Here is a 21021-nt window from a genome sequence, read left to right as displayed (position 1 = left end):
AAAAATCTCAGAACTGCCTATATTGAAAAAAGAAGGAGCAGCCCAGAGAAATACAACTCTTGGAAAGGGTGATTAATGACTTAGAAATTACAGTTGCTAACTCTTTCTAAGGAGATGTGACAAATGTTTACAGAGGTAAGCAGCAATTATTCTATTAGCTCAAATAAAGGCCCTTATTAATGACTGGAAACAACAACAAATTCCTTGAACATTAGATCAGAAAATTCAAGACAACAGCCTGTATTCTGCCTATTAAACCAGAAGAAAGTACAAACAAATTAATCAAACTGAACACGCTTCTACACATGCTTTTTAAAAGCTCGTGTTCCCTGACCTCCCTGTGCATGAAGCATTTAAGCTACACAAAAGTGGGACAAAGTTTGGGAACCCATTGGCCTCAGCCCACGAGAGCTGTTCAGCTGCTGCTGTGTCAGAAGACCCAGCATGTCAGATTTTATTTGAGCTGCAAAAGTCAATCCAGTAGTTAGGAAGTGCAGAGCATGAGACATTATACACCTCATAAACTCTTTTAGTCAGAGCATTCTACACAAAAGGCTTTGAGTCACTGACTTTTTCAGGACGAGTTAAGTACATAAAGCATGTCCAGTGCACTGCTGCTATGAGGAAAGGTCTGACACACCATGCAGAGGATTTGTGCCTACTCAAAAACAGCTTGGGTGAGACCCCCTCATCCTCCCACCAGGACACACATGTGCATCATGTTTTGGACATGCTGGGACAGATAAACTCAGGTGAGAGATCTGCTTGCTTTCTGAACAAAAAATCAACAGAGCTTTTCTAACTCTTTCATTTTAAACAGGAAAAAAAAAATGTTGTTCCAGTTTTTAGACAAATATCAGCATCTCTGAGGATCATTTTACTCCTCCTTTGACAGAGCAGCGTTACCACATTATCTCTGGAGAGGACTCAAGTCTCCCTACAATTCACATTTTAATTCTCATTTTAATCACTCTCTCTTACCAAGTCTTGACCTCACTAAGGGAATGGCACATACATCATCGGCCTCAGGGGAGTCAGTTTGAGACACTGTTTTGTACATAAATTATTTCTGAATATGCATGTAAGACATATAAAAGTGCACAACATTTAAAACTTTAATTACTATTATTGCAGATTATAGGAATCTCCCTCTTATTAAAATGGTGAACTTCTGACAGGTTTTAAATAAATTACTCCCGTGTGGTGGAACAGATCACATCTAGGAACAGCCAGTCCAGTCAATCACCATCCTTCTGTGGAGCAATAGTGATGGCAGTTGCCTTGTAAACCTTCTTTGGAGAGCTCCTGGGGAGTAGAGCAGGGGTGAACAGGTTCAAGGTGGGCTCAGCTGTCAGTGTTTTCTTCTGGATCTTTTTTAATGTTTTAATTTGACTGCTTACCAGATTTTGTTTCAGAGTCTTTTGGACACCTGAGCTGATTTAACAGTATAATTAACTCATTTAGACTTTGGTACTCTGAACAAAAATTTAATTTGAATGTGAATACATTTATTTGCTCAAGTATATTCCTTTTTCTCTACTTAATTCTCCTGTCATTTATTGAAATTTACTGCTTGAAGAACACACTTAAGTATTTCAGCCAAAAGGTCTGGCTCAATCCCATCTCATTTGATGGGAAGTCTTTGAAAGACTTGGCTGGAAGTGGATGGGTTCCTAATGGCTCCCTGAAGGAACAGCAGGTCTAAGGGGCAGCTGACTGGCCGCCACTGCACTTTTTTCACAAATATTTATCTAAGTGCCAGTATACATTTTATATTCTTCCTTAGGGTCAACAAACCCTGAACACTAAATAACTTTCTACAAACTAATAAAAGTTAAAGAAAACTTCCTTGGCGTTTCCTGGAACTCTGAAAAGGGTAGAGCTGAAGGCTTTAGCTCCAGCTTCACTACAAGTGGCCAGCTGCCACTTGAGCCATCCATTTTCTTTAACTCAAAGATTTATGATGACCAGAAATGGTTCAAAGACCACAGATATAATGCACATGGAATCCTCAGTAACCCACATGTAATAATACGAATATGACGATTCTTAATTAACTCAGATTTTACAGTTTTCATATTCTGTGGCCCAGATTTACTGACATCTTGCAGCCATTCACTGGTTATTCTGGTACTTGCCTGTATGGAACTACTAAGAGAAATTATATATTAGCCTTGTCTCTGTAACTTACAGTAACTTATTATACATAAATGGAATCATCTGGGACTGCATCATCCTAAATACTAAAATAAATGTGGAACAAATACCACCATCTAGATGTAGCTACATTTGGCTCTATCAATATGTGCCATATTCTACTCAGAATAAATAGCTCTTCAATTTTCAAGAACGACGTTTGTAAAATTCTGGTCTTAGATGAAACAAGCTTATTCCAAAGTTACCAGTTATGGAATATTACTTTACAAATTTAGATTTTCAGCTTTTCTGTAACTCCCCAAGTCGACTCAAGCATTAATGCTTTAACTGTGATGATGGTCAGATAATTCATCTAACCCAATTTAGCTAGAGATTACCACATTAACACAAAGTTTTCATTGAGTTTTCCTTCAAGTGATCAAAAGTCACAACACTATAGCTGATGCTGCATCTATCCTCTATTTCACCATCATCATTTCAGTTTATACCATGAGTCATATCCCACAAGGTCAAAAATGTTAAATACAACAGAGGATCCATTCTATATAATGCAGATCTCTGTAACATAATTTAGACTTACTCTGATGCAATATTGCAAATTACTTTTGGTTTATATGTTCAAATAATAAAATTCATGTAGCTTATAATAGGTTTTGATAGTATTATTCTTATGTTACTATAACACTGAACACATTAAAACGCAACAGGATGTAAAGACTCCAGCTTGCACCACTTCAGTGGAATTAAGATCTTTGTAACCAAGAGGCAGATCAACCCCAAAACATAAATTTTACTATCTACATAGTTTAGAAACATGAGACAGGAAAAAGTTCAGTAGGGCAAATAGTATAAAGTAAATTTAGTACTGAAATATATTTTCCATAGACCAGGCTGACATTTTTTTTGAAGGTTTGCAAAAGGCACTTTATGACCCATTAGGAAACAAATGCAATATTTGTAGCACAAGTGCATATACTGTAACATTTATTGAGTCTATTTATCTGAGATAAAACACATAGGATACAAAATGTGAAAGCCATTACCATGTTTTGTCCCCATTTATTTACCTGGCCAGGATACACTATTGAATTTCCCAACTCGTTTATGACGGAGTCATGGGAATATGGCAATTGCATAAATAAAAGTCAAAATGCAAAGCTGTAACCATTGAAAAAGTACAATTGCCTTTTATAGCAGTTCTTAATCTGCTCTTTCCTCACCACAGAAATACAACACATTAACGATTTATTGATCTTTGATGTCATCATACGACCTTAAAAATGAAAATGCATGGACTTAAACAAAACCTCTTTTCTATACCAGATTAATGCAGTTGGCCTTTGTTGTGACATTGTTACAGCTTCCAGGGCAAGTGTTTGCAATGCTGGATGCCAAATGTCATACTCATGGACAGAGCAATAGGAAAGAGAGGCCCCACGGATCAGCATCATTGGTTTAGCCTGGTAATGAGAAGTAACCTTACATAGAAAGTACTTGGGTACATCTGAAATAAAGCATGTCTTTGCTGGAAACAGTGATTAAAATACATGAAATTAGTAATGAAATTAGTTTTCAGCTTCCAACTAGGCCATACCCAGACTGAAGACACAAAATACCTTCTACCATGCACACATCTCAAGCTAGAAGTGCTGGAACCTCCACACAACAAGTGATTAAAACACACCCAGATCTTGGGTCCTTTCCGATTTTAGTGAATGCACAGAACTTACAGACAACATTCTGCCCGCACTGACAAAAGAAGTACTAATGATGGAGTCAAATACTTTAATTTCTGTTGCCTTTTCTTTTCTTTTTTTTTTTTTTTTTGCACCAGTCATACTCAAATACCCCTAATCAGATAAACTGCTGAGTCATTCAGGGTGCAGCGCTGACTCATGGCTGCTTCAGTTTAGTTGTATGAAAGAAAAGCCTGAAGAAATTGTTTTAGTTAAGGAGCTGCAGCAGAAATAAAATTTCCTATGGTTCCACTCACATAAAAATAATTATTATATTTAAGTGCATAACTACCTTCTTGCCTACCTGGAACCTCAGTGAGAGCTTTACTTGCTGACAGCAAAAAAAGGAAAGATATTAATTATGTTCTCAAACAAGACACTTCCAAACAGAAAAGGTGACAGAAATCTCACAATTTTAGAAAGTGTAAAGTTCTGTACCAGTAAACAACCAATGTCTACCATGTCTTTGGTCTCGGAATTTCCCATCACTTGGAATGCTGGAGTAAGCCATCTAGAGAGCTCTTCCTGAGGTTCCAGCATTTATTCCAGAGGCTTCCCCTGCCTTTATGCCCTCCATGAACAACTGTAGTTGACGTTCTACATCTTACTTGATATTTCCACAACAGAAGTAATGGGACATATGTTTTCCAGCTACAACAAGAACAATGTGTCGAGAGACGAGACTCTTAGATGAGGCAGTGCCAAATACTTCTCTGTTGCAATGATGTGGCCCCACTGATTTCAAGATGTGGCTTTAGGGATAAAAGAAAGAATGGAAATGCAGCTACATCACAGACCAGCTTTTGAATGAAGAGACAGAATATAGAGGAGTATGAGCAACATTATGGGTAACATATAATTATGTTTTAAAGCAGAACTATGAATCAAAATACTCATTAATGGAACCCCTGAATTTATTAATTTTGCTAAAGAGGTAAGCCACTAAACTGCCTTCGAAGTGGTGTTAATAGAAAGGTCAGTCAGTCATTACCAGCATAAAGTATCCTCCTGCACTTTGGAGAATTTGAATGCTTAGTAATGGATGTTAAAAGACAACCTGGAGCTTTTTCAGCATGTTTTAGCTGAAAAAGGGAATATTCTTCACATAGAAACATACCAGAAAAAACGGTAACCTTTTCACAGTAGGAAATGTCAGTGCTACACTACAGAACAACAGAAGCATTACATTTCTATTGAGGTTTTTTTGAAATGCGACCATGTAAGAGTTGACTAATGGTGAGCAGGGAGAGACACTCAGCAAATATTACAAGTGCTTTTTACCCTATTTATTGCAGATGTAAGGGATACAAAATTCCCACAAACAAACTCTACCTGTGAAAACCCAAACAATATAGAGCAAAGGCAGCTGGGAAGCCATATTTTTTATTTCATGGAAAGTTTTAATCAGCGACAAAAATATTTCTTTGGTTTGGTAAAGGGGTCTGTATAAAACATGTTCTTGATTATCAGAACTGCGAGCATTAGCATGTTTTCAGATTTTAAGTAAAAAAATAGATGTTTCAACAAAAGTTCTTCTTCCATCCCCAAACTGGTATTTAATTGAAAAGCCACCCTCTTTCCAGCAAAAAAAAAGGAAAATGTTTTGCTGAAAAATGTCCTACTTGCAACCACTGGTTTTAATGTTCAGCCTAAGAGTCTGGAAACCATTGACACTGATGAATTTGCTTGCAGTAGCACAGAAATGCTGCAAACTTCCTGCAATCCCCACCTCCCTTCAGGGACCCAGAAATAGCTGCTGAAGTCCCACCATGGGTTTAGCTGATTCAGGAGAAATGCAATCAGGCCAGGAAGAAAATGCACTGATTAGTTATTTCCCAGATAGGTGTTTTGCAGGTGAGAGCTGCAATTTTGGAGAGGCTTTTTGGCTCGTAAGAAACTCAGCCAAACCGGAGAGGCAATACCAACTGTTCTCATTAACTGACTCTTAATCCCCAAGTATAAAGTAATTTGTGTTCTGCTTTTAGGAATTAATCTAGGCCAAAGCAAGAGTTTCTAGTGAGCTTAATGCACAAGAAAATCCCAAATGCTGAAGGAAAAGCTTACAAACAAGAACATGGCTTGATACACATCTTACCACCTCCCAGATTTTTGGTCCTATTCTAGAGCTCTACAGCATTTCCAATCAGTAACAAGATAACAGTGTCGATAAAGGAAGTCTGAGTAATGTGCGTGGAGAATTTAGTTACTGAACCAGTGCTCCAGATGTGGTAAACATAGCAAAATTTCTCTGGAAAATACATGAAGTGCTTTACCAACAAATTAATGAAGAAGAACATTTCTTAAAAATTCTTGTCCAGTCTCCACAACACTTGTGTACTGGACCTGTGATTGCTACAGACCAGTTTTGGACCACAACTAATCCACAGTAGCACAATAATTTTCCCTTGACAGGATTATACTGATCCTTCCCTCTACCCATGATGAAAATGGAGCTTCGTCTTCCTCCTCCTATAGGTTAAGGGGGAGGATTTAGAAAGTTTAAAAAAAGACACTAAACTTTATTGTTATTGGCCAGTCCAAGAATTACAATGTCTAAAAGCTTGTATTTTAAAAGATTCTTACAGCCATTTTGACAAGCTAGCATGGTTGCCACAGGCCTTTGAAATGCAGAAGGCAGAACGGCCTTAAGCTAAAAAAGTGCCTTTTCTTCATCCCGCTGAACTGTACTCAAGCTGAGCCAAGTTACAAATTGTTTAAAATTGACATTTTCTTCTTATACTTGAATTGCTCAGGAAAATTTAGGAACATAGGACTGGAAGGGACCTCCTGAGTCATCACATGCAGTCTGTAGGCACCATGTTATATAATTCTTCTCATGAAAGTATTGAGCTCCACCTTAAAAGCTGCTGTTCTTTTTCTGAACCCACTACTTCATTTGCAGGCTGTTCCAGAACCTCATAAAAATAAAAAAATCCTTCCTCTGATTTCCAGTCAGTTTAGACCCATTTTTTTTTTCATAAGCAAAGACTGGCCTTTAGCTCAATAGTTCTTCTCCTTTTCTTGTATTTATTCCCTCAGGTATTCATAGTGTCTCTGGTTTTCCCCTCCTATGCTGAACAAGCCAAGTCTTTTTTAGTTCCTTATCCTAAAATAAGCCTTTCACTCTCCTAATGAGCTTCAGGAGCACAGCAAGAATTAACTGTCTGTGGGCATCCTAAAGAGCTGGGTTTGCAGGACTAACCTAGAGCTGCCACACCACTCTTCCCCAAACCAAATCATTGACTATTCATCAATAATTCCAGTTAAGAAATGGATTAAGCAAAACTCCTGCAATGTGCCCATGTTCAGAGCTCAGCACCACCAGGGAACAAAAGGAAGACAGCACTGGTGAAAGCTTAGATTTCTTATTTCTCAGGTTCTTTTGGAACTGATAACTCTGGAAGTATTTGCCCTAAGGACAAAACCAGAAAATATCAAGAAGGGTTTTTAAATGTCCTATAAAAAGCCACTGAAATAGTCTGAATTTTCTAGAAGCTCTCAAAAGGTTTTTAACCAATGGGGGGTAGGTTTTAAACATTTAGTGACTGCCTAGACAACAGAAGTAAGGGGACATAGTCCTTGCAACAACATAGTATACAAAGATTGGTGTAATTATGTTGCCTGTGTACTTCTTGGTGGATACAATAAACATAGTTCTGGGAAAAGAAGTGGGAAAATACAACATCAACAATAGGAAAGAAAAAAACAGAGATTATATAATCACATTTGATGAGTCAATGTTGATTTTGATAAAGAAAAACAAAAAAACACATGGAAAATTAGCTTGAGTATTAGAAAAAGCTCATGATTTCCTAGAGCCTGGAAACTGCGAAACAGTGAAAGCCTTAAAGTTTGTAGCAAAAATCACTGGATGAACAAAGTAGTGTTGATATGACAGAAAGCATTTTAATGCTCTGTATTTTCTGTCTTCTATTTCTCAGGGTTTGAAATGGCGATTGTCAGTTGGGTTTTTTTAGCCTTTTTTGTGTTCTACACAATAAATTTCCTTGTAAATTCCACCCTGAATTTCTCTCTGTATAGGAATTTCAGGGTGATGGATCAGAAAGGCACCATATCTCTTTCTCATGTAGTGAACACTTCTGATGCCCTGGAGCAGGGAGAGGAGCCTCAACACTGTTCCACCATTCCTTTTGTGTGAGTCCATAGCTGAGAAGCACTGGAGAAAGGCACTGAGAGCAAGGGAATCCGTGCATTTGCCAGCCTAAAAGATGAGCACTCATCAACAGTGTTTATGAATGACTTAGTATTCAGTGGTGCACTTGGGACACTCTTGTGCATCCATCATGGACACACACAAAGAAAGACACATAAACCAGAAAATTAATCCTTAATATGTAGTTTTAGCCAGCACAATGTGGCACTGCTGTGGCTCAGTTCAGCCTGACTTAACAAAATACATTCTGAAGACGCCACAGCGGGACAACAGCAATACATTTTACCAAGCAGGAGATTGGTGCTTCAATACTACATTCCAAAGTCTAACCTAGCTAAAGGATAAGGTTGGTACATCTCTTCAACATATCTCCACTTTTCTTCCCTCCCTGGGTAGCTCTGAAGTCTGCAGCAATGCAGATTAATCTGTTAAAAAAATAGAAAAAGAGTTATTTGTACTGACAAGAGAGGTGAGAATATATAACAGGAGTCTTTAAGGCCATCAGGCCTTGCATAGTTTTCAAGACCAACCACAGGCCAAAGGAGCAGTTGCTATCATAACTGATTATTCATTTGATTTAAAAGTCCTCCTGAGTCAGTTTTAGCTGTTATTGCTCAATTTTGCTGTAGATCCCAACAGCAACTACTCAGTAGCTCCTGACTCTGTAGGCTCTGTCCTCTAACAAGAAATACAGTTTCTTTTTGTAACTTTATATATTCTCTGTCCATATATGTATGAAATTTCCTCCATGTCTACTTTCACTCATGAGATACCATTGAGAGAAAGAAATATTATTCGATCTGAAGAGAAATAGCTCAATTTGAAATTAATTCTCTACTTTTGAAATTAATCTTCCTCATTACACATCTGCAGAAATAAGCTTTCTAACTGTCAAGAGGAAATACTGCTTTTTAGGGTGCCACCTTGCAACCCAGTAGTGTGCTCTCAGTGTTTTGTTAAAGCCTGCTCATGAACCCAGTTACTTCTATCCTATTAATCATGTGAAAGTAGAGGCAAGGATTGCTTTGTAAGGAATTTTACTACCAAAGAAAGGTGACAGCTAACAGCCATAAAGTCTGAAGTGTACTCATGGATTTCCTGGGAGGAGACAGCTGATAGACATAACCTTCGGGCTAAGCAGGCCACATCTGAAGGTGACAGGGACATTCTGGGTTTATACCCACCAGCATCAGTCTTTTGAGACCAACAGAAAAAGTGGCTGGTTTTGTGACATGAATAACAGTTCATCTACACTTGAAACTCAAGACTCCAAACATATTTCACAGACATATTTTCCTTTTCTAGTTGGGAGCAGACTACTGTTTTATGAGCCCTCCTCCACTTCAGCTGCTTTTTCAGTGTTTCAATTGCACCGACAGAGTCAGCAAGGAGGCAGCTACTGAGCACGATTGGCAGCATCAGAAGGAGCCAAAGGCAGTTCCTGCCTCTGCTGCTGTCACCACCATGTGACAGCAGAGCCAGTGAAGCAATCTCATGAGTTAAGCAGAATCCATGGCCCAGCTTGTCCATGACCTCTGAGAAGCCAGCAATGCAGAGAGCCAGCACACGTGGCCATGGTGAGACATCATGGGTGGGTCAGGCAGGAGTCACAGGCAGGGAGGGAATGAGACCTGTGGACAGGAGAGGAGGTGTTTCTGGGCATGGGAAGGTGGCACACAGGGTGGTGCCAGTGGGACTGTAGGCACAGCTCTCAGCTCAAGCACTGTCTCTGCTATTCTGGGCAACCAAGGGAACATCCCCTGTAACAGTACTGGACCCTCCAAGAAACTCTGGTTCAGGCTGCAGCTCCTGCTCACCAAACAGCACCAGACTGCCAAGGCAGAGGGAGTGACCAGGCACATTGGCCAACTCTACCCCTTTCTGAATGTCAAATGTTGGCGGAATCATCAAGCAGCCATCAACAACCATGTCCCTGGGTTGCAGTGTCCTGTGCTGCTGACATGCTGGAAAAGTTCAAGGATCAGACTCTGAAATAGCCTGAAACCTAAACATAAAGGCATGTGATGTGATCTACGGCGCAAAGATGTAGAAAACACTGTCCTCTCAGCAATACCAAGTGCCAGACTTCAGGTGTGTTTTACTAACCTTTGTTTGTTTGTTTGACTACACATTTGAATAGAGCATCAGCATCACAACAATCATCAGCAGACCACGATCCTCTCATGAGTTCTCTTGCTTCCTGCCTTCCTTTGGCTGAAGCCACTCTGGTACTCACACACAAGGCAGTGAAGAAAGAGCACACAGCAATGCAGAGAGTAGGAGCTCTAGCACAGGATACATTCTGCTACCACCCTGTTTAATTAGTATTTGCAGTTCAAGGCTGCACAGATTACCTCCACCCACACAAGGTAATTTGAACACTTTTATTTCGTCTAACTATGTACTGACACGATGTTAACAGTTGCAATTTCAAGGAGTAAAATCCTTAGAACTGCAGTTACAGATCAAGGAGAAAAATCTCAGATCTCTCCCTCTGGGTTCATAAAATTACAAAATAGCTGAGCATGGAAAGGACCTCTGGAGGTCATCCAGTCCACCTTCTTTTTTCAAAGCGTTAATTTCAAAGCTAGATAAGGCAATCCTAGGGCTTGGCCAGTTGAGTCTTGAAAGTCTCTAACGACGGAGAACCCACAAACTCTCTGGACATCTGTTCCAGCACTTAATCTCCCTCATTATAATTTTTTTCCTTCTGTCCAGTCATATTTTTCCCTCTTGCAACTTGTGACCATTGCCCCATGTCCTTTTGCTATGCATCACTCAGAAAATCTGGTACATCCTCCCTATTACCACCCCTTAGGACCACTATTAGATCCACCTTAGCTTCTCTTCTCTGGACTAAACAAACCTTTGCCCCTCAGCCCCTTCTTCTATGAGTTTCTTAGACCCCCCAGCCACTTTAATGACCTGACTGCTCCCACACTGCAGCCCTCAGCACAACCATCCTGCTCTGCACCAACAAGGCTGGGAGGGTTGAAAACTGTCCCTATCCAGGACAGTGACACCACGTGTGTGGTCCCAGCCTCCACATCAATTTAAAATTTGCAGTGAAGCCAGGTACTCACCTGAGACCTCTGCATTTACTGCCACATCAGAAATCAAACTCAGTTCAGGGGATGAACAGGGTGGAGAACATGTGTCAAAGATTTCTGCATTAAAGAGCAAAACCAATCAAAAACAGCAGTGAGGAATTGAGTAGCCATTTTCACAGGGATACTTAGTTGACACATGCTCTGAAATTGTGTTATTAAAACTAGAACAGAAAATAATATGTTTCATTACCCAGAATTAGAATGAGAATGGACTGGTTTGTGCACAAAAAGAGTGTAACTGAGAGGATGTTCAAGACAACAAAAAACAAACCAAGGCTGTCATCTGATGATATCAGCACCAATATTCTGCGCTGTCTTGAATGAAAAATTATCTGTATCATATACAATAAGTTGCATGAACTCACAAATAAACAAAACTCAGCTGCCGTTTCCACACAGTAAGTTTAGACAGGCTGATTTGGTTTGGTGTAACTGGTTAACAGAGGGAGGACACAGGAATACAAGTCAGTGAGAAGTACAACTGCAAGTGACCAGAATGCCAGGCTGAAACATAGTCACAACTTCTGCTTTCAGGGAACTCTGAACCAGAAGTAAGAAGTAACAAGTTGCCAAGAGAGCAGAAGAAGAAGCAAAATTAATGCATTATGGAACTAGAAGAACACCGAGTAAGACTAAGTGGTGAGGGGTAGGTTGGGAGTAATCCTCGGCTCCTACCAACATGGGATGCATCTCCAGTTAAAGAGTCCAGGTCAGAATTTCAGGGAAGGTGAATTGCTGTTGCTATGTTGACATCATTACTTTACATTCACTGAAAGTTCAGCTTTCAGGTTTTGGTTTTTAATACTCTCCAACCTGCTTTGATCCAACCAGACTGTTTAGGAAATTTGGGGTTGAGTGCAGAGGTACAGACCTGACCCTCATCTCTCCTCAGGTTTTATGTTCCCTGATTTTCCAAGAATTACTCTCTATTCACACTGATAAATTAATTAGTCTTTCAAATTAAAACTAGGCTTTTTTCATTGAGCTCTTTTACCTCTCACTTTAAGACAGTCCATCTTTCTTTAAGAAAGCCTATTATGGAGGCTGTGGACCAGTTCATGCCTCCCACAAGTGGGAGGGCTGCCATCTCATCTGTACTGATACACTCTGGTAGAGGCACTAAAGAAAAGTTAAATGGTTCATTATTTGGAAATCAGTATTGCAAATGGATTTACAATTTTTAAAAATCACTCTAATGCGACAACTAAAAAGAGTTAAATTCTTGACAATTCTGAAGTTGAGACTATTTAATGTCTAAAAATAAAAAAGAGAATATAAAAACTTAGAATAAAGTATAAGGACAAAATATTACTGGTTTCCAAGTTCTTTATGAAAAATTGTGTGAGTAACACTTTGGAAGGGTACTTTTCCTGCAAATAAATGTAATGCAAATACTGAGTCCCATAAGACCAAGTTTATAGCCCTTACCCTAAAAAGCAGTGCTAATGATTAGCATAGCTAAGTATGTAGTGTAATGCAGAGCCTGTTGCATATTCATTCACAGTGGGTATAATTCTCTTCTTAGAGACACTACCAAACCAGCAGCAGCTCTTGTATGTAAATGGAGACTTCCACTAGCTTATATTTAAAGGCATCTATAATAAAAAATAATTAACATGTGCGATATATTTACACATTTTTAAAGTGCACATTGTACGATAAGGCACCATTAAACATATATTATTTTGAAACATAAAACATCTTAGCAAAATAAACAAAAAAGAAAAATATTCCTTTAAAATTTAGCTTACATCCTCCTAAAAAAAAACCTCCTGTGAATACATACATCTTTCAAAAAAGTGTGCCATAAGGAACTCCAGCTAACTTGGCACAGAAAGAATTTCTGAATGACCAGCAGACAAAATGAATGCTGCTTCTCCCTGGACTACATTCAGTTTCTCCCATTTTGCAGATATCAAAAAGCTCTTATTTTAACTTTCCAGGCAAAGAGTATCTAATACTTATGAGTAGCTCATAATAATATTTTAGGCTGTGCTATGATATTCGAATACAACATATGTTCATTTTCCTGAGTGAAATCTAACGTAATGTACAAAGGCTCAAGAATTCTATAAGTACGAAAAAAGAAGTCTCTCCTTAAAGAATGTCATCAGAAACAATGCCACAGATATGCCAATTAATTGATGAAGAAAGGGCCTCAGAGTCAGGATATGGATTTCTTCCCTGACTATGCAACTATACTCAAAACCCAACTGGAGACAGTCATGAGCGAATGTGCTCTAGATGACTCAGGACTGAGCTGCAGGGTTGGAGAAGACAAACAACAGAGATTGTCTCCAGCCACCACTATTCTATATTTTCTTATAATAGTACGTATTTTTAAACACTTTCAGTGTATCATGGAGTTTTTGCTTGTAAACCCAGAAAAACAGACTTGAAGGCACCTTGTGGCTTCAGGCTCTCCATCCTCACAATGACATTATGTAATCCTTTTCATGGATGGGTCCAGCTCCACACTTTTTCTCATTAGTAAGGAATAATTCTTTTTGTTTTCTGAGATGTTAGGTGTCCTTGCATACTTTCAGAGTTATTATTAAAATCATGCAGTGATTTTCCTTTTCTTGGGCAACCGTCACGAGCAGCCTACTATACACCGAAGGTTTGTGAGAGGTACAAGGTGAGTCCATGATTAAAAGTCACAAAACACAGTATTGCTTAACATATACAATTTATACACCTAGATCTTAAAACCCTGCATATTTTTATGCTGGATATTGTTAGTTCAGTGCAATTTTTATACAGCAAAGATTCAGGGAGAAAAATCAGCTTAAAAAAAATTAGCTTCCTAATGTGCTGCAATACACTGTGATCACTCTGAATATCACATGCACTCTATGTGTAAACCAAACTGAACATGTCAGATGTCTTCCCTTAAGAGAATCACTCAGATTAATCTGTGTTCCTTACAGTCTTGCTATTTATGGGTTCTTTATAATGGTTCTAATACATCTTGCCCAGATAGTACTAATAAACCATATCCCAACCTTTAACTGGCACACTTACGTGGGCAAGTTTCAAATCCCATATTCTACTAACACTTAAAACATTCTTAGGTGTTCACACATCGTTATTTGTTGCTTAACAGAAGAAACCACTGGAGCTCCACTTCACACTTCAGTTTCAACCCACATAAAAAATAAGGCCATAACCCAAAATCTCTAATACTGGACTCTTTCCTGATGTTCAGGATGTATAGGAATATAGGGAAAACAATGTGTGCCATTTGCTCCTGCTTGATGCACATCATGATTTCCTAAATCAGTTGAAATTCAACTGCTGAGCCAGCAATTTCGAAGGCTCTGTGCACACAGGAGTTCCCAAATGAGACTGACTTCTACATACATGATCTACACTTTGTCTTTTTTTTTTGCCTTAGTTGAAAAGTCAGCAAATTGTCCAACAGGACTGTTTTGGCACCTTCCTATTATCTCTGAAAACATGTCAAGTGGGAAAAAAGGCATTTGCAAACAAGAGGGAGTAGAATGTGGAAAGATGCTGGTTTTGGTGCTATATTGGGAGGTACTCAATATGTTCAGGGAAAGACAAAATTTTATCCTTGGTCAAAGTTTCTTTTTTCCTTTTCCCCAATTCAGGCAAAATGGTATTGGCCATGCTAAATAGAACAGAATAGACTCATAAAGTTGTAAGAAGTAAAGTCACTTTTCAGAACTGCAGCCATTAAAATGTACTGTCGACCGCAGAAAAGTTCTGTTCCACAGCGTATGATGTACTGCAACAAACATTACTTTATTTTCCATATATTACTATTTGTTTCATTATACTGTGGTATTGCAGCTTCTATTTCAAATGCTTCCTCTTGATGATAAGTTATTGCATGTTATAAGATCCAAAGAAGGGTCTGGAGGAAGACATCAATTTAGCATCAGAATCAAATAATCACAACTACTTGTTTGCTTCCAAAGACAGCATGGTACAGGGCGAAGTACATCAGGCTTTTCCCAAGCCTACTTCTTGTCACAAAATAATATAAATCAATTATTTAAAAAACATGCTGCTTTCCTAATTTTTCTCACGTTCCTCTAATTTCTAATTTTTAGATGATCTATGTATGTAAAGGACACTCTCCTCTTGTTTTGCAGTCCCTTTTTGATTTCATGTTTTGGATAATTTTTGTGATAAGCTTCCTGGCATATCCTAGCGCTTCCTCAGACCTAACAGGTGAGCATGGAGTGTAGTGGTGCGATGTTTTTATTGTATTTTTGTATGTTCTTTGTACCCTAATGGTTCCTCCCTACCTTCCCCACTTCTATTCCCAGTTGGTCTGTCCCAGACCCAAGCCCCGGTACACCCAAAATAGTTATCCCCTCCCCTTGTTCTGGCACCTTCCCTATCAATCACCCAAACCCCTCCCGGAGTTCTGGACTGTTCTGTGTCTGTCACCCAAGCCCTCCCTAATTACCCTTATATGGTCCCCGTCAATCCCCCGAGACCCTGCCCCCTCGGATACCTCCCCTCTTGGAAATCCCCTGAACCTCGATGCTCCATTGGGGCATGTGACCCCTCTCCCTCCACCCACCAAGGCCATTGGACCAGATGTGAGTCCTTCCCTCCAGCATCCCTCCCTCCTCATCCGCCTATTGGTCCCTAGTTGGGTTACTCCCCCGTTCAACACCCCTTTATAAGGTGGAGCGACACTGCAGCTGTTGTTTGTTCGCCGTGGAGCCTCTTCAATAAACTTGGATTGTCTCACAGTGGCAAGCCTCCCTGTTGTTTTTTTTTAATGTTTCCCTTCCTCGAGGGCTGCTGACTGCCACAGTGCCTGGAGCCTTCGCTCCCCTGGGTAGAGCAGAGGTTTCAGAGGAGCAGCGTTAAAGCTCCGTGCGTCCGGCTGCTCCCCACTCCTGCCGCACCCCGCCGGAGCCAGCCTGGGCAGTGGGCAGTGGGCAGCGGGCAGCAGCGGTCACTGCGACAATGGAGCCATCACAGTCCCAAGCCCTGGGAAATCCCTGATCCTGCCAATCACCCAGCCAGAGCAATGGTGCCATAAGAGATTCTCCTTTCCCTGCTGTAGCTACTGACCATTTCCTGTCCTCTGCTACTCTATGAATAACCCACTAAAACATTTTTTTTTCATTTTCACTCACTGACATTTTCCATGTTCTGATAATCCTCCCTTCTTAGGTTGGCGATAGACATTCGCTACCTTGTTTCCTGCTTTTGCTTCAGTTGCTGCTGCTAAAATATTCCTTTGCCTCCCCCATTTTTTCACACAACCAAGGCTTTGCACAGCCTTCTCCTTTCGTTTGCCTTTGGTTCCTTGTTCTTCACTCATGCCTTGTTTTCCCCCCTTCTCTCATATAATTTTCATACCTTAGCACAGGAATTCTCTCAATTTCTCTGTTTATTAATTATTATTGTCCATCATTCTGGTTCCTCATCAAGAGCCAAACCAGCCCCTCATAGCAATTTTTCACGCAAGCTGTTTTCAAGTACTCATCTGCACTCCTTGGGGGAACTGTGTCAGTGACTGTACAGTCCCCACATATTTGTATAGCCTTGGACTGATTGACTAAACAGTCAATAACAAATCAATGGCCCAGATATGACAGCAGTATTTTTTCTTTCTGGAATAGAATAGTTTTGCTTTTAAGTTTATTCAGACTGAGAGGTAATTCCTTCAAATAAAGTAGTGGAAACCAGAGCATCCATCAAATCCAAAGAAGTGTTCAAATGTGACGTATTGTGCTTGGAATGCCTCCCTTGCCTGCATTACTCTCTTGGGATGGGAAATAGGAGAAGGCAGCGAAACAATAAGAGTAATGAATAATCACATACTTAGCAAAACCATTAAGTTTAGAGTTTGAAATTTGTACAACAGTCTGGATTTTGCTGCAATTTCATTTCATAGATATTACCACTGAAAGGCAAATAAAATTGGAAAAGACGTATTCCCAGAAAATCTATTATCAGAAACCTTAAAAAAATTATCATAAATTTAAGCATTTCTAGCTTTTACACAAGACTCAGAGGAACACCGCCTGCCCTGTCTAGTTACAATAAAGACCTGCTGGGCAAATGAAGGTCACTTGAATTTTTTAAAACTTAAAACATTGTCTTCTGCTAAATCACAGGGAAATACACCAAAACCATAATCAACTTTTCCTGGGTTTGACAATTGCAAAAGTCCTCTTTATACTCCTCATTCTTGACTCACAAACCACCACATCCCAAGGGACTGTGCACTCTGAAACCAGGAGTGAGTAATCAGGAAAAAGATGTTTCCCCTCTTCAAAGTATTCACTAAAGCATTCATCCTTTCAAAACTTCCAAACTACTATTTGTTTGGGTTGTAAATCTTGCAGCAACAATATTGACAATGTTACCGTAAACACTGTACAATGTCAATGAAATTGTCTAAAATATAGACCAGGTCATGGAGATTTCTTCTGATATGGCACAGGGTGAGGTGGTCTCATTTCAACTGTCGGGAACACAGGAACAGCAAAGCCCAGAAAAAATAGTTTGATTATTAGACCTGTCTCAAAATGAAAGACTTATACTCTTCTACAGCTTGGGAAGGGACTTTTTTTAATTAATTCCAAAGACACCTTTGGAAAGAGTTGATACTATGAAGGAAGCCAACACTTTCAGAGAACTAATATTTTAGTATGCATCTGAAAAATGACTCACTGGGTCTGACTGCCATTTTGTTTACTGCTGTGGAAAGTTGCAAAATGTAGTTGTAATAAAGCAGACATTGAAGAGATGTATTTAAACACCTACTTATCGATAGATATATTCTTATATTCGGCTCAATGAGCTGACTTGTTACTGTAAACAATAAATATCACTTTCAATAAGACAAAATAATTGATTTAAGAAGAAACCATGGGGTGTGATTATTAATTAATGCGTTGTTTGGCAATTAAGAAGTATTTGCTGCATTAATTATTGAAATTACTAGGCATGGGTAGTTTACAATATTTCCTAATCTTTTCAACATTTTACATTTTAAATATCAAATCCCAACAATCCAAATATTGCTGGCAAATTGGAAAGCAGAGGACAACTCTTCTACAGTCAAGACAAAAAAATAGTTACGTTTTATGTAAGCAGTGTCTTGTCCTTAGGAGTCCGACATCATCACACGCCCCTGTAGACCACACAAACCATAAATGTCTTTGAGCTCCAAACTACCATTAGATAGTTTTTATTGAATTCTAAGTCAATACTAAACTGGTTAGCTGGCAAGTTCATAATCACCAGAGGTAATATTCACAGTTCAGGAGAAGGGGTCAAGCAAGAGCTGGATGTGCATGTGTGATTTTCTACTTTCATGATAAAAAGTGACAATGTTCAAAACACCCAATATTGATATTTTAAAAAGGAATCCTCTCAGCCAGAAAAGTCTTTGGCTTCACACTACTTGAATTGCACCAAGATTTTTGGTCATTAATGAAATTTTGGAAATAATTCAGCACTCAATACTAGCGACATTTATTAACCATTATCACATTCAATAAACCTCTCCAACCTGCGCTCAGGTAACAGTCTGGGCAGTGCCAATTCTCACATTCACATGGAAAATCAAGAGGGGAAAAATAACAAACACAAGAAGACAAACAAAAGCCACAACCATGGCAAAGCCAGACCATGCAACATCCACCACTGATCCCAGGTTACAGGGAATGGCTGCCACAGGTCTGCTGTGAGGTGAGAACAGTGAGTCTGAAATCCAGTAACAACTAGAGGTGGCTGACTACGGAGCCAAGGTGTGGAGAGCTGGTCAGAGAACACTCCCACGGTGCTCTTCCCTATCAATAAATAAAATACCTAGAGAACGTTCAACACCTTACCTGTAGAAGCACATCCTCCACAGCGTGAAGCTTCAGGAACACAACGCGAGGCTCATCAGCGTCCACAGGGAGCAGCCCTTACCTTTACGGTGGCCACGGCATCCTACTCCGGGTTCTTTGCCACACCCCGGCTCCTGCCTCCTCTAGAGTCCGTCACTGGTGCAAAGTGGGGCTTCCTGTCACCATGAGCTCATTCCTCTTCACAGCAATTCACAGCATCAGTCATGCTAGTGGGTCATCTGGTCCGACCACTCTGCTCTAGGGTCATCCTAGAGCACATGGCACGGGATTGCGTCCAGACCGTTCTTGCATATGTCCGGGCTCAGGTCGCTCACGGCCGGGTTGCTGTGAGAGAAGCTCCTCAGCCTGGGGCTCTGCGCGCAGGAGGAGCTCTGCAGTGATGGCCGGCGAAGGCCGGTGGTCGGTAAAGGTGCAGCCCGGTTCACTCGGCATCACCTTCGTACGTTCCCCGTCTCTCAGGTAAGCACCGCGGGGACGCCAGCGGCCATGGGGCGGCATTTTTCCTCCCGAGAAACGACACGGACAGCTCTAAAGTGGCGATGGCCGATGGCTTCGTGTCGCCGCGCGTCCCCCAGCCGCTCCAAAATTCCGGCCACCGCCTCCACGTGAAGGGCAGGTGGCGGGAGGCCGCTGGTTTTCATATCCCCGAGCGGGCTGGCGAACCTGAAAAATGGCTGAGGGGCAGCGGGAGAGACATCGCCGTGCCCGGCGGGGAGCGGGGGCGAGAGGTGTCCCTGAGCTCCGCCGCGCTGCCCGGGCCGCCGCTCCTCGGGCGCTCCGGCCACCGCGGTTCCCTCGGCGATGGCCATGGGCGGCGGGGCGGCCACGCGGCGCCGGGGGGACGGGAAGGTGCCGGCAGGGCCGCCCGAGGCCCCGCGCCCGCCTTTCCCCGTGGTGACCTTGGGCGGGCGGCGCGGCCCTCCCGCCGAGCGCCCGCTCCGGCACCCACCCCTCCCACCCGCCCCTCTATTTTTATTTCTTTTTTTAATTTTTTATTTATTTATTTATTTATTTTGGCCGCGGAAAGAGTTTGAGGCGGGGGGGGGGCGGAGGGAGGAGGAGGAGGAGGGAGAGGAGGCCGCCGTCAGAGCGGCCCGGGGACTTTCCCGGAGGGAGGGCGCGGGGGAGACCCGTCCCGGTCCCGGTCCCGGTCCCGGTCCCCGCCCGGGGAGGGAGGCGGCGGCGGCGGGCGGGGTGTGAGCGGAGGGCGGGGGGCGCCGGCCCCGCCGCCGCGGGGGAGACGCGGCTCCCGGCGCTGTGCGCCCGAGCTGCTGCTGCTGCTGGTTACGCCAGCCCCGCCGCCTGCCTCTCCGCTCTCCTCGCCTCTGATTCTGCGCACAGCCAGCCCCAAAGCCTGTCATTCTGCAAAACACAGTTTACTCAACAGAGAGAGCGAGTGGGGGAGCGGGAGAGGTGGAGAGAGGGAGACGGCGCGGAGGATCCCAGTCCCGCACCCCAGCATGGCTTCGGGGGACCTTTACGAGGTACCGGGGGCCGCCGGGCGGGCGGGCGGCGGGGGGGGCGCCGGCCGGGGCGCCGCCGAGGGCAGCGGGGGCGCATTCGGAGCCGCTCCGCCGAGCCCTCGTAGTTGCCGAAGAGCGGAGGAAATCGCCGAGGGAAGGGCTGGGGTGGGGGGAAAAGGGCTGGCGTGTGTGCCCGGGGGGGGGCCGGGAGGGATGGAGCGGCTCCCCTCCCTTCCCGCTGCCTCTCTCTTTCTCTTTCTCTCTCTACTTTCCATCGGGCTTGATCTTAGCAGGCCTTGCAAGAGGGAAGGAGGAAGGAGTGAAGGAGAGCGAGAGTTAGCGGTAGGATGGGGAGGCGATCGCGGTGTGATGAGCCCGGAGAGTGGAGAAAGTCCAGGTAAAGTCATAGGCGCTCTGGACGTGCTGAATGTGCAGATTAGTGCGAAAAAATGCGCCTTAGCGCTGCCGGGAGGCGCAGGGATGGAGGCGGCTCTGCGCCCGCTGTGCAAAGTGCAGGAGCCG

The 21021-nt window shown here is 42.0% G+C and overlaps 1 protein-coding gene across 1 annotated transcript in view; it reads left to right on the top strand.

The window, feature by feature from the left end:
* The first annotated feature begins 20252 nt into the window (after positions 1 to 20252).
* Positions 20253 to 21021, top strand: part of CDYL2 (chromodomain Y like 2) — a 58565-nt gene continuing 57796 nt past the window's right edge. The window contains exon 1 of the mRNA XM_042027153.1: positions 20253 to 20520. Within this exon, the coding sequence (XP_041883087.1) occupies positions 20497 to 20520 (24 nt within the window). The 5' untranslated portion in view covers positions 20253 to 20496. The remainder of the gene's footprint in view (positions 20521 to 21021) is intronic.

Source organism: Corvus kubaryi, unplaced genomic scaffold (assembly GCF_017639235.1).
Source record: "Corvus kubaryi isolate FWS band 111438036 unplaced genomic scaffold, C.kubaryi_AGA036_p1.0 37300, whole genome shotgun sequence".
In the NCBI taxonomy this organism is placed as follows: Eukaryota; Metazoa; Chordata; class Aves; order Passeriformes; family Corvidae; genus Corvus; species Corvus kubaryi.
This window is presented reverse-complemented; position numbering and strand designations above follow the sequence as displayed.